The sequence below is a fragment of the Cantharellus anzutake genome (assembly GCF_015039405.1).
Source record: "Cantharellus anzutake strain C23 chromosome Unknown EI90scaffold_30, whole genome shotgun sequence".
In the NCBI taxonomy this organism is placed as follows: domain Eukaryota; kingdom Fungi; phylum Basidiomycota; class Agaricomycetes; order Cantharellales; family Hydnaceae; genus Cantharellus; species Cantharellus anzutake.
The window spans coordinates 27,587-42,267 of NW_024066980.1; the positions used below are offsets into that span (position 1 = coordinate 27,587).

The window sequence follows — 14,681 nt, forward strand, 5'->3', positions numbered from 1 at the left end:
ATAAAAGGATCTATGGGGAAGAAACTGTGTAACAAACAGTCATCAGTTTCTTCTCGTTTCTGTCATATCCATCTACAGCCATCATCCTCCACTACCTCCAATCCTTCCAGACTACCTCCACTCCTTTGTCACTAACCTCAGAGCCCCCATATTCCGCAATCACCTCCAACTCCCTCGATGGTCACCAACCCCTCAATTCAATATATTACCTACACCTCCCTAAGTACGGAACCCCGAAGGCCTCCAGACAGCTCCAACGTCTGCTAGCGCACTCCCACTGGGCAATTCACTTGCTTGCCCTGCAAGTCTACCTTCAGGCCTATCCCTCCTTTCCGTTTCTGGGTTATAGCCTGCCATTCTGCTACTGCGTTTTTCAGAGAAACTGTCTGATGAAAAGTGAATGGGGTATGACCCTGTTCGTGAGAAATCAACCAAGAAATGACCAAATTTCTGCAATTTCCACCTTTCAATACAGTCCGAATTATATTTCAATAGAGTAATTAGCGCTTGCACAGCCATTCCGCATTCCCCGTTGCACACTAAAGTCCCAGCAATCTAGTTCTCAATTCTCGTCCTCACATTGGCCATGATCAAACTAATGTTTGGCCATCTTTTCCGTGATTGGTTTTGATGCGTGTCATGTCTAAACAGAGCCAGAATACCGCTGGCATGTCTTTACCCCATTCTGGAGCTAGCTAGTATTCCGTATTCGTGGCTGGGCCCAGCTATCTGGGTCTCATTTCATAACAAGTCTGGGCTCTGAACTTCTGCACAACGGTCACTCACAACAGTCACTCTCATGGGCGCTAAGCACACCACTCCAGACATGAAGCGACTCATCATCCTAATGTCCGAAACCCTTTCTACTGAGGAGATTTCACAAGCTACACATTTCAGTAGCCAGACAATTCGCTGTATTCTTTCGGCTCACAGGCAGGGGATTCCCTTCGAGAAAGTCGGCAACCGTGGGCAGACCCGCAAACTGAACAACTGGGATCTGGATGTGAGTACGACATATCCTGGCAATTGGTTGGTGCTAGTGCTCAATCTATTGACCAGCTGATGCAAGGTCATATCGAGCTTAACCCAGATCTCTACCTTCATGAAATACAACGAATATTAGAGATCTACCACAATGCCTCTGTTGGCCAATCGACTATCTGGCGAGGCTTGAAGCAACGGGGTCTCACGTACAAAAAAGTACTTATTATACATTTTATGTCTTCTTTAGCATTCTGAAGAAGTTATTTTTTCTGACAGCTGCAAAAAGTTGCATCGGAACACAATGAAGAATTACGAGTTGCATTTAGGCAGTATATGGGCCGGAACTACCAAGCTGAACAGCTTGTTTTTGTCGATGAGACAGGTTGCAATCGCAACACCTCTGCACGCTCCCATGGCTGGGCACCATCTGGTGACCGAGCACGTCGCTGGGATTTTTTTGTGCAAGGAACCAAGTATGTAACATCTTCGACTCTAAATCCATGCTTCAATTCTAATAGCTTCTTCTCAGGTACTCCATACTCCCTGCTCTCAGTGTCGAAGGTATACTCCATGTCAATATTCAGGAGGGAGCATACACATCCGACACATTTAATGATTTCATTCGTTCCATCCTTCCTCGCATGAACCCATTCCCGCTTCCTCAATCTGTTCTTGTTATGGATAACGCATCGATTCACAAATCTGATGAGCTTGAGCAAATGTGCGCTGACTGGTATGTGTGCTTCACAATTATCTAAGCTTGCTCTTACTGGTCTTGACATTATAGTGGTGTTCATCTCATATTCCTACCACCATACTCCCCTGACTTAAACCCAATAGAAGAGGCTTTCTCTACGATCAAACATTGGCTCCGTCTCAACAGGAATCATGTTGATGCTGTGCTATCTGGGAGGGATATGGATCGTGCAAAAGGTTTACTTCTTGAAGCTGTGTATTCCGTGACTGCCGAGTCGACACGTGGCTGGTTTAGCCACTCAGTGTTAGAACGGGCTAAAACGGACGACTCCGGAGTGGAATCGGAGACTTAGCGTGGAGGGACCTTGGCCTCAGCGACTCAAGCGGAGCGCTGTGCCATTGCTGTTTGTCCATTTGGTCCTTAATTTCACAGTAGGTGAGCAGGAAGTCTCTAGGGGGCATTTCAGGTCGATTTCGGACTGAAACCAAGACGAGTATGTACAAGTGCCGATATATATAATGGAAGGGGCAAAAGCACAAGGAGAACAAAGGGTAACCGAATCGGGACGAAGACGTCCGAACGGGAACAAAGGGTAGACGGAGCGGATAGGTACCGAAGGTCATAAGGCAGGACCGGTGATACATCCAAAAGGAGGTAGGGAGGGCGAGGCCCAGAGGGGCAGGAGGATGAGGGGAAGTGGGGATGATGACTAACTGGCTAGAATAGAAAGAAGCAGTAGTCCAAATAGGGATGAAGGGAAAACGTGAGAAATACATTACAGGCGGCGAGAGTGCCGAAGGCGGTCCGCGAAGCTCGGGGGTTGCAGAGCTTACGGAGGTTACAGAGGCGGGGTTGGAAGTCCGAGGAATATTGGCAATGGTGTTTACGTAGTATGAGGTCACCAATGCAATGGACTAAGACCGAGGTGGAGTCAAAGTCCGAGGTAGGGACTATGACGGAGGCTCGGAGTAAGGTACGAGCGGTGTCCGAGTGCGAAGTACAGAACAGCGGTGGACGGTCGTAACTTGGTGGAAGGGTGGCGGAGGAGTAACAGAGGGAGAAGAGAGGGGAATGGTAAGGAAGAGGGAGTGGCGGAAAGGAGAGTAGTCAGGTCTGAAGGTGAGTATCGGAGCGGACGGGGAAGCATAGGGGGATGACGGGAGGGTGAAGGTGTTGTGAAGGGGGAGCGGAGTAGTAGGAGGGTGGCGAGTGGGGCGATGTTCGGTCCGAGATGAGTATCGGAACGGACGGAGATAGGGTCGGAGAGGTAAGGGGGAGGTGTGTTGCCAAGACCGAAGATGAGTATCGGAACGGCAGCGGTAGGTTATGACTCCGGAGGTGAAGAGGGTGGAGGTCCGGAAGTCGGGTCAGGGTCGGGTATGCACGGATATGACACTCAGGATATTTGGCTTAGAAATGTATTTAAACTCCATTGGAATAATATTTTTTGGGTTCACAACAAGTTTGCGATTATATACTGAGTCTATGGTTCTAGCTCATCATGCTCAGTGTCGGACTCAGGAAAATCGTCGGAAGAGCAAAGGTTGAAAACAGGGACAGGGGCCTTCTTGGAAGGTCCAGGAGTTGGGGAGGATGAAAGATTTATGATTTCAGTTCCGACTTTGGATGCGCGATGATAGAGAAATTCCGGAGTTATAGGGTCAGAAGAGAGGATTATTGTTTCTTTTTCAGGCTGCTGTTTGGCTGGCATCACATCGGCTTTAGCCTTCTTTACTGGGGGGCTTGGTGTAGTCGTGGCTTTGGACTTTGTTGGGGTTCTTGGTGGACTAGCGCTGCGTTTCCGCTTCTTAGATTCTCGGCGTTGCTTTTCATTGATAGCCTTGGTCTGTTTCCCCAGAGCTGGAACATCAAACCAGTGATGAGTCGGAGGGTTGTAGAGATCAACACCAGGAACACTGTCAGTCTACAATAAACATAAGATCAATGTCAAGGATTGCGATGAATTATACATACCCATTGCTGTGCCCATAAGGACAGCATTGCATTGCTAAGGTGGAGGTGTTTTCCCTTTGCCCGGGCATGCGGCCAACAGTGACCACCACATTTCTGACATCCCCACTGCTTTTCAAGCAAAGTGTATTGCTCCGAAGCCGGGTTGGACTGGATTGCATTGTTTACTGTATTGTTACGATGGCCTTTTCCACGTTTCCCAAGGTCTTCAGCTTTGGGTCCTGGTTTCTGGTGAGTTGGTGTATTAAGCATAAGTATTGTGTTGTGTAGATAGGGCTTTTGGAACATACCATATTGATAATGTATAGTTTTTTATTGGTCCGGGCCCGTGACAAGCAATCACGCAGTTCATGCAGTGCCTTTTCCATGTGCTCTACAGTCTTGAGTTGGACCGGTGTATCACGTCATCGCTTTCCATCAAAGGTTGGAAGGTAGCCAATCTCATGTTTGGCCACATTGACACCCATTCCTTCTTCAATCTTTTCAAGCACAAACGAGGGAGCACAGTCAACAGGTAGATGGAGACTTGCTTCCGTTGTCACCTTGTCAGGATTCAGTGTATTGCATTGGTAGCATATTCCAAGTAGTTCTATTTGGGTTATTGAGTGAAGCTCATGAGTCGAGAGAACCATGTACTTTCTGCTCTTTCATTTAATTGAGACTTCGGTGACAACTTTGCAGCAGGTACCGGTGTAAGGGTGGCAATAGGAGGAGAGGAAGTAGGATGCTGAGGGAGGAATATGGACAGTTGACTAGGAAAGGGAACAATGGGGTACGTGATTGGGTATGTAGAGTATGGGAGTTGGGGCAGAGGTGGCATGGGGGGCTGTGCTGCGGTGGAAAGTGCGGCGGCAGCAGCAGTCTGTTGATGGTCTGTGTGCTCCTGCTCAGCTTTCTGCTTCCGTACAATGAATGTTTCGCAATTGATGCGTGTCAGATTGTCTGATGGGAGTGCTTCCCCTGAATGAAATGAGTCTAATGTCAGTGTTTATCCGGCCACTCAAATTAAAATTTGCACAATTTGGTGGAAACTGAACAGTCCAGTTTTTGGGAGGCAAGTCATGCGTTGAGGGATCCAGAGCATCAAGGACTCGATCAGAGTCATCTGGCAAGAATAAAGCATGCCCTCTTGCAAAGAACTGTTGGAAAGCTTGTTGGGATGTTTTTGGGAGCGGGCGCGGGGCTAATCCCATAATGTGGTCATCATTCCATCGGGCACGCTTATCCCTGTTGAGAACATAGTAGTTTAGATCGTGCATAGTTCAAGCAAAGAACTGAGAGACCGCTATCAGAGAAGATCTAGCTGACAAGAGCTTGACGGGGACTCTGCTTTCATGAGTGCCCATATTTATGTGCCCTTTTGATGAGACACTACAGACAGCACCATGATATCCCTGCAGTTGGGCTTTCTAGGACACGGCAAAGATGCTAGTGTTATTGTCCTTATGATGGCGATTGTCCTTAGAATACAGCAAAACTAATTAACTTGACATGGTCCGATCACGACCAATGTGAGGATTGAGCTAGATCGCTGGATCTCTGTCAATGTAGTCACCGTCAATGGGGAACGTGGAATGGATGGGGGACGGGGAATGGACGGGGAACACATAACTAATATATTGAAATATAATTCGGACTGTATTGAAAGGTGGAAATTGCAGAAATTTGGTCATTTCTTGGTTGATTTCTCACGAACGGGGTCATACCCCATTCACTTTTCATCGGACAGTTTCTCTGAAAAACGCAGTAACCCCATAACCTGACTCGTCAGTAATATTCAGTTGGCCAATGTTTAACTCCATTAGCTCTGCTCCACTTGGTCCCACCATTCATGGGCCCACCCTTGCTGTAACTATATATACATAACTTGTAGATAGGTTACACCCTAGTTGTTAGAGACCGGATGTGAGACAAAGGAAATGTCTCCGTGGTGGAGGGCTTTGGCCTCAGCAACTCAGACCAGGAGCGCTGTGCCTAGTTACATGTCCATGCCCTAATTTACTTACTGGCAGAGAGAACTAGCAGGGGGATAACTCTAGTCAATTTTTATCACTAGGGTGTAACTGTCAGGGCCCGGCCTCGGACTCGGAGGCTCCCTGACCCCAACCCCCATCTAACCTGTCCTCACACTATGCGGGGCATGAGATGTATAGTAAAAGGAAAGATAATATATACACTTGCCTATGTGGGGCATGAGATGAGAAGAAGGGTAAAGGTCTCATCTCCCCGCATGGTTGCTATATAAAGGAATGGGTCACATGCCCACAACTATACAGCTCCTAGAGTTGTGTAGTGTGACCCGGAGGGAACATCCAGGTGGCAGTGCCCAGTAAGTGTGGGAACATTCTGGGCGAGCTGCTCGCTCAGAAAGTTCCCACGCTATCCCGTGCACGCGTGTACACAACACACAAAGGCAGCAACAAGGCAACAGTCAAAGAATAAAAGGGGGTAAAGTAGGTGGGGAGTCCAGGGCACCCTAAGGCAGGGTGCTGAACCCTGACAGTAACCTATCTACAAGTTATGTATATATAGTTACAGCAAGGGCAGGCCCATGAATGGTGGGACCGAGCAGAGTGGAGCTAACAGAGTTAAACATTAGCCAACTGAATATTACCAACAAGTCAGGTTACAGGGTTAGCGGAATGGTGGGCTATAACCCAGAAAGGGAAAGGAGGGATAGGCCCAAAGGTAGACTTGCAGGGCAAGCAAGTGAATTGCCCAGTGGGGGCGGGAGTGCGCTGGCGAACATCAGAGCTGTCCGGAGGCCTTCAGGGTTCCATACTTAGGGAGGTGTAGGTAATATATTGAATTGAGGGGGTGGTGACCATCGAGGGAGTCGGAGGTGATTGTGGAATATGGGGGCTCTGAGGTTAGTGACGAAGGAGTGGAGGTAGTCCAGAGGGATCGGAGGTAGTGGAGGACAATGGCCATGGATGGATATGACACTAGTGATAAGATCGACTAGAGTTAATCCCCCTTTTTAGTTCTCGCTGCCAGTAAGTAAATTAGGGCATGGATGTGTAACTAGGCACAGCGCTCCTGGTCTGAGTTGCTGAGGCCGAAGCCCTCCACCATGGAGACAATTCCTTTCATCTCACATCCAGTCTCTAACAGTTTCTTGCTGAAAGTGAAAGAATCAGGAAGAAAAAGCGAGAAAGAAAAACGCAAATAAAGAATTAAGAAACTGGAAGAAATGGGTTGAAGAAACCAGTTTCTTCAACCTGAACGAAGCCTAAAAGTGCTCAAGCACAGCAGCTTAGAATGGCAGTGCAGCGCTATTACAATACAATCCTAACTGTGTTGAAAATAAAAAATCCCCAAAATTTGATCACTTTCAAGCTGATTCTGACAACCATATTGATACCCCATTCATTTGGAAATTGACAGATTCCCTCAAAAATGCAGTACAACTGCATTGTTATGAGAATGAAGTCTCTGTCAGGGCATGCTGCCTCTCCCCCTCTCTCTCTGTAAGACCAGTGTAGGTTCTGACCTTAGTGCCTCTTCAGTCCTCAAGACAGTTGGAAGCTAGGTTGTATAGAACTTAGTATTTCGATGTGATGAGGAGGAGAGTCCAGTTCCCTTCACTCAACTCTGGGCAATACATAAGTAAATACAGGTGGTATGTCATATCCATCCACGGCCATCAACTTCCACTGTGTCAGGGCATGCCTTCGGGTCGCTAGTGTAAGTAGCGCATTGCCACATGACCTGTATCTCCATCAGCTTCTACTTCTTTTCTTCTTCTTCATCTCCGATCTGATCCGATCTGCAGCTGTCGGTTATGACGCCGCATGATCTTCTATCATTCTTGATCCGATACTACCGGTTATTAGCTAGTTGACTAGTTACCACCTCTACCATGTATATATGACCGTGTGCTGGGATGGGCATGTCCCCCAGCTTTGATATCAATTAGGTTTCTGGGGCATCCTTCATTGCGAGCACGCACGACCCTGACACACTGCCTCCAATCCCTCTGAACTATCTCTGCTCCTTCTTCACTAACCTTGGAGCTCCTGTATTCCGCAATCACCTCCACTTCCCTCGATGGTCACCACCCCCTCTTTTCAATATATTACCTATGCCTCCCTAAGTATGGAGCCCCAAAGGCTTCCGGACAGCTCCGACATCTGCTAGCACACTCCCGCCTCCACTGGGCAATACACTCACTTGCCCTGCAAGCCCACCTTCGGGCCTATCCCTCCTTTCCATTTCTGGGTTATCGCCTACCATTCCGCTAACCCCGTAACCCGACTTGTCAGTAATATTCAATCGGCTAATGTTTAACTCCATTAGCTCCGCTCTGCTCGGCCCCGCCATTTATGGGCCTGCCCTCGTTGTAACTATATATACTCAACTTGTACATAGGTTACACCTCAGTAATAAAATCGACTAGAGTTGACCCCTTTAGTTCTCATTGCCAGTAAGTAAATTAGGGCATGGACGTGTAACTTGGCACAGTGCTCCTGGCATAAGTTGCTGAGGCCGAAGCCCTCCACCATGGAGACATTCCTTCATCTCAATCTGGTCTCTGACATGGTACAACAAGAAATAATAAAGGAATAAAGTAACCACCATCCCTTCCTTGCACTCTCCCTTCTGTCATATCCATACCAACTCCACCTCCGCTTGTCAGGGCATGCCCCGACATGCCCCACCCGATCCCCACTCCGCACCGCCTCTCCTTCCTTTCCCTCTTCCTTTCTCCTGTTCTCCTTTCCTCCTTTCTTTCTTTCTCTCTTTCTCTTACATGGACCACCTTTCCCCCTGCTCAATGTATCACCGGTGCACACGCCCATCTCCCCTCCTGTATCTTACATCCCTATACCACCGCCACCACCACCGCACTCGCCTTGCACCCACAGCGGGCCCTCTTGGGATCTTCCGCAGAAGCACCCGGAGAGCCGTGGCTGTGTGCAAGGGTGACGTGGCGCACCCCACGTGACCATTCCCGCTTGTATATAATAACACCTGGAGTGGAAACCGAAGAAGTAGCCTTCTTCTCACATTTCCACTTCAGACTAAGTGGTCGGGGATGCTCACCCCACAACAGGATCGCCACTATGCATAGCCGCTATCCGTCCCCCCAAGTCCCACACCCCGGGACCTCGCCGCTTTCGGAGCTGTCCCTGACACCACTCCACTCTGCCACCACTCTGGTCCACCTCCGGTCCATCCTCCCCCCACACCTCTGCCATACCCTCTGGTTCACCTCCACCTCCAATCTCCGGTACCTTCTCCGGTACCTCTTATCCTCATCCTAAATATTTCTATCTACCCAATATTACTACGGACCTCCTGGGACCTCCACCCACCCTGCAAAGGTTTTCCCACTCTCCAGTAGCTGTCACTAATTCCACCCTTCACCTACCCACTCCACAACGCTCGATAAGGCGATTCTCTCACGAGCTTGCCGACCCAGCAAGTGGGTAAGTCCCCCTTGGGTTTTCCCCTCCAGGGAAAGGTCCAGGGACACTGCCCTCCTCGCTGTGTTCCTGACACCTTCCTTGTTTCCTTCTCTCTCTCCTTCCTTTGTTTCCTCTCTATCCCTATATGGATGACTCCCTTTTCCTTACATCTGTAGCATGGATGCATCCAATGCTGTAGGAGGGCATGACAGGTGTGCTCATTTTTGTGGAACCTTTCACAGTTAATACATCAAAAAGTGGGCTCCTGCCCTTGTACATTATTAGGGAAAAGGAATGATAGGAGGGCACAATGAGAGGGTTTTCATATGAACCAAATGAGCCTTTCCACAAAGCAATTGGTTCAGAGAAATTCAAGCTAAGGAGTCCTCTTGTGCTAAGTCCATGCACTTGACCATGACTCAATGGGAATGAGGTCAAAAGTTGGTGGCAGAGGATAATATTTGGGTCATTAAATCCAGAAAAATACCCAAAGACCCAGCATAGAATTTCATCCCAATTGGATCAGTGGTTGTGGGGAATTTCTGATTATTGTCATATCCATCCATACCCGATCCCAATTCAACTCCCAGACCCTTTCCACCACCTCCAGAGTCTTACCCCTATTCCTGTCCATTCCAATCCCCACCTTCAGACCTGACCTGACCTTCCATTCCCCCTGACTCTCCCCCACCTAATCTCTGCCAAGGTACAACCCCTCATTCTGCCCTGTACCCTGACCTTGGACACCAATCATACCTCCACCCCAAGATCCTGTCTTGGTCCCTGACCTCAGACTTTGACACCACCCTGGCCTAAGTCCATTGCATTGGTGACATCATTTCATGTAAATGCCATTGATTCTTCAAACTTTCAACCCCACCATAAGCTCCACTACGTCCAAGCTTCACAGACCTGCCTTGGCCCCTTTGCCATTTGTATACTTCACACTTCTCCCTCACCCTTATCTGGACTACTGTTTCTGTTGGAGAAACCATCAGGGATGGGTGCCCCCCCCTGGCATAATGGGCGAGTAGTGTATGGATGCACACTAGAAGTCCTGGGTTCGATACCAGGCTTGTCCATTTTATGTCATTTGTCCAGTCACCTGGTTTATGTCATTAGAATTTGGAGTTCTGGATAAGTCCATGTAGTTTCACCGGATACAAATTTCCTCAGTTTCCTCCTATTCAGCCAGTTAGTGATCCACCCCATTCCCCTCATCCTCCTGTCCCTCTGGGCCTTCACCCTCCCTACCTCCTTTTGGATGTACCATAGAGTCTAACCCTTGACCCTTGGTGCAGTTCCTGTTCCAAACTCCCTTTGTCTCTATTCAGACACAGAGTGTATATATAATACAGGAGTGGAGTCAGAGGACAAATAGAACCCAAAGGGAACAAAGGGAACTGGAAGGAGACAAAGGGGGACTGGATGAGGGGACAACCCCAAGGGTCAAGGGTTGGAACTCTATGGTACTTCCCAAAAGGGCAAGGCCAAGAGGGGAAGGAGTGGAGTGGGTTGTGGGGAATGACAGCTGACTAATATGGAAAGGAAGCAGCCATCTAAATAAGGAAGAAGCAACAAGAGGATTAAATGACACCATACAGTAGAGACTGCAGGGTCCAGAGTTCCGGAGGTCCGGAGTCAGAAGTCAAAGTCCGGAATATTGGCTAGACATAATAAATGAAATGCAATAAAGAATACAAGGAGATAAGACAGAGGAGGAGGTCAAAGTCCGGGGCAGAGATGTGACCGGAGTTCCAGAGGTGGAGGTGCAATGGGCTTCCGGTACAGGAGTCTGGAGCTGGAGGTGTGGAGCATCACAAGCTCTGGTCTGGAAGTGTCAGGGCATACACCCTGACCTAGCCCATACCCGCATCCACACCTGCACTTGCACCCGCACCCGCACCCACACCTGGCTGTTGCACTTCCCACGCATGCCCTGTGCTGGATGCTCAGTGTGGCTGGATGGCCCGGACCTCGGGTCTTGGGTCTCATGTGACTTCCAGATATCTCCAGAAGTTTTCGATCTATTGTGGCCACTGTGGGAAGATGAGAAGTTAACTTCCTTCTCATCTCTGACCCACAGTAGGCAAGTTGTATATACTTGCCTCTCCTCTATATACCATCTCTGACCCACAGTAGGATTGTGCCCTGGATAGGGCTGGCCAGACTTGAGGCTGTGGGCCATAGGGGAGGGTCATGGGGACCCAGGAGTCATCCCCTGACAGGAAGGTACAAGGTTGGGATCGGACCTGGAGTAAACCAGAGTCGGACTGGAGGTAGTGTTGGATGTTGTGTTGGAGCCAGAAGTAGAGTGGGCTCTCAACAACCAACAGGGGAGGAGGATGTGGAGGATGTGGAGTTCTGGAGGAGATGGAGGTCCAGAATCAGGAGCAGAGGTCCAGAGTTGTATGGATATGACATTCCCTTTATATATAGACTATGTACATACTTGTTCTACCTCAGTCTAAAATTGACTTGAAACTCCCCTTGAAAAGCTATGTCTGAAATTAAGGACCAACAAGACAAACAGCAATGGCACAGCGCTCCACTTGAGTCGCTGAGGCCCAGGTCCCTCCATGATAAGTCTCCAATTCTGCTCTGGAATCATCTGAACCTGCACTGTTCTAACAAGTCTTCTAAAAAGGGGGAAACTCTAGTTGATCATCTGACTGAGTTTTCCGGTATCTACAGGTTTGGTATATATAGTATAGGCAGGGACCCATAAATGGCAGGAGCTGGCAGGGCTGACATAATGGGATCATGGGTTAGTCAACTGAATGTTACCCAGAAAGGGAATGGAGGAGGCAGTCCGAAGGCAAACTTGCAGGGTAGGTGACTCAATGGCCTAATGGGGATGGGAGTGCACTTGCAGATGTCGGAGCTGTCCGGAGGGCTTCAGGATTCCATACTTAGGTAATATATGGAAATGGAGGGGTGAGGGTGGTGGCAGAGGATGGATATGACACCCTGCAAGCAAGGTAATATTACATTGGACTTTTGGTTACATGTATCTGAAGCTGGATATTGAGGCTCAGATATTCTGCCTCAAAACACAGTAATAATGTCATTACCAAGTATGATACACTGAGTCAATGGACACAATAGAGAGGAAAAGGTTCCAATGGTACATGAGGAAAGACATAAAACATAAATAATAGGCATAGCACTCTGAATGGCATACAAGGTATCAGCAAAGTTCAACACCAAAAACAATGCAGGGATGCTCTATTAACCTCAGCATCGTCCCAGCCCGTCATGAAGAGTTCCGACTCGTAAATAGTCGGCACTGCTCCTGTACTGAGATAGGGCAGAGAATTACAGTTCCGATGCACAGATAAGTGGAATACATACCTCTCCTGTAGCGCAAGAAGAGCTTCATCAGCGATCACATCCGCAGACACAATATTACCATCTTCGCACAGGACCTCAGCCTCCCTAAACGTTGCCTGTGCACGTTCAGCCAATCGAAGGGCCCGATCCCATTCATCAAAACTCTTTGAATCCTCCTTCCCCTTGTGTTTCAATTGATTGTAACATGCCTTCAAGCCTGCGATATACCCGCTCAGCATCACATCAAAGATTGTTTCGCATACACAACGAAGCTGGAGAATCCAAGGGAGAGGAGTTTCCATGGTTCTATTGTCGGATAGCTGCAGGCCACGCCGGAGGGTTTCGGATCCCCTCGAAAGCAGCCACGTAGAAAAGTTGGGGTTGGTGTTCTTTCGAACTTGAAAAATTCGAAGGACCAGCCATCGGAGAAAATGCAGTAGATAGGTAGAGAAAAACCATGAGTGTGGTTGTTGAGGGCGCAGCCTGCACATCTGGGAGTTCGAGCAGAAATGTAACCCTGAAACGCTGAGACTTACCATCACTTTTGGCTATGACCTGAGCAATACCCTTCAGACGTTCCTCGCTACTACCCACAAGGCGCTTCATCTCGATCAAAAGAACCGCAACAGCGCCAAAAATTTTGAAGAAGTACCCGATGCGATCCTGCGTAGCAATGTCACCAGCAATTATCTCTGGGTGATTCCTCAGCATGAAGGTGAACTGCTTAACGAGGTGGTTGAAAACCTATTGGTTGTGGTGAACTTTTGGGTCGCAAGCAAATCAGTTATCCGTACCGGAGAGAAGAACCTCGATCTCGTCTCTACCGTCTCATGATCAAAAGGCGGGCCATATTGGATTAACATGATATCCATGTCCATCACAATCGACTTGAAAAGCTTTAGGGGAATGCGACAACGGTGGATTTCAAAGGTTCCAATGTCTTCCAACATTCCGAAAGATCCAAGTCCGACGCAAGGAGCGACTTGCTTATATGTGGTTTTGGAAAAGCTGACTCTCGCACCATGATCTATGTCAACCGTTAGCACACCAGATTCCAAGACAGTGGAAATAGGGAGAGACCTGAGTCGTCCTCTTTTGAAACATCAAGACCGAACTTTTTAACGAGACCGCGTACAATGGCCATAGCGGCATCTGGTGTATCAGGAGTAAGAATCTTTGTGTAAGTATCTGCAGTGTCGTGGCGTTGCCACTTAGATGCCATTGCAGTGATGGTGGAACGGGGTGTGTCGGAAGCAAAACGGTCGGATGCAAATCAGCGAGACACCAGTGTATGACTCTGTGCAGAGTAACGTGTGCTCGCATACGCAGGGAAAACTCCGAGACAAGGACGGGGTTCTGATCCTTGCGAAGGTTATGCCTGTAGCAGAATATGCGAGCGGAGCGTGTGAGACATTAAATGGATTTTATTCCGAGGTTCCCACCCTTAGCGCTCCCAGAATCCAGAATAGTGTACCCTGAAAATACAGTACTAAACCAGAAGATCAACCACTTACCATGTAATATTCCCTCATGTATAGTAATACACTGGACAACCTCAATGGTCATGAGGTGGCAGTAAAGGCTGGGGTTCTGCCTAAGGCGGCGGGATGACGAAGAGAATCACCCAGAACAAAACAAATGCGTGCTGTAGGAGAAATAACGGTCACCCCATGAAAACTCATTATGGAAATATGTCAGATAAACCATGAAAAACCCCATACGACAAGTAGATAGAAGAACCTGAATTTTAACGAATTTTTACGAATTATTATGAACGATAAATCGGAAGAAAGAAAATTAATAGAAATACTTCAAGCTTAGCACCAACAAGACGGAATGCTTGGGGAAATTTATAGCGAATATTTAACAAGGAACTAGGACAATCGAGCAAGATTTGACTATAAAACCAACCAGAGAACCTCCACGGAAACTACTTTCCCACGCCCGCACACATAGCCGAGGCTGGAAGTACCACGGAACAAGGATTCCTTAGGAACCAATGCAAAATTCAAAGTCGTGTCCATAATAGGGAATGTAGATGTCTCCCAAACGGACCCAATGAAAGTAATTTCAGGGAAAACTACCCATAGACGACGGAGATATGACCAAAACTCTCGGAAAATGAGGACAACGTTTAAAAGGAAAGCGCGAAGAACAAGCAGTAACAACCAAGACGAGCTTGATGGCCCATTAAAAAGGAAGGGATTTATTCTTAATCTGCCCGAATTTTCATAATAAAAAGTTCATGCATCAATGAGATATTCATTAACGGGATGAGCGACATC

At 48.1% G+C, this 14,681-nt stretch overlaps 2 protein-coding genes across 2 annotated transcripts; both read right to left on the bottom strand.

The window, feature by feature from the left end:
* Positions 1–3,164: 3,164 nt before the first annotated feature.
* EI90DRAFT_3124911 (uncharacterized protein) lies at positions 3,165–4,911 on the bottom strand (the record flags this gene model as incomplete). The annotated part of the gene is made up of 6 exons (XM_039063767.1): positions 3,165–3,605; positions 3,656–3,880; positions 3,943–4,032; positions 4,108–4,241; positions 4,289–4,612; positions 4,671–4,911. The coding sequence occupies 6 exons, from the start codon at positions 4,909–4,911 to the stop codon at positions 3,165–3,167; spliced, it is 1,455 nt and encodes a 484-aa protein (XP_038915008.1).
* A 7,171-nt stretch (positions 4,912–12,082) lies between these two features.
* On the bottom strand, positions 12,083–13,862 carry EI90DRAFT_3061538 (uncharacterized protein). Its single transcript, XM_039060567.1, has 7 exons — positions 13,684–13,862; positions 13,477–13,618; positions 13,191–13,423; positions 12,933–13,140; positions 12,795–12,879; positions 12,418–12,747; positions 12,083–12,363 (listed from the first exon to the last, which is right to left on the bottom strand). The coding sequence occupies exons 2-7, from the start codon at positions 13,616–13,618 to the stop codon at positions 12,264–12,266; spliced, it is 1,098 nt and encodes a 365-aa protein (XP_038915009.1). The 5' UTR covers positions 13,684–13,862; the 3' UTR covers positions 12,083–12,263.
* Positions 13,863–14,681: the final 819 nt, after the last annotated feature.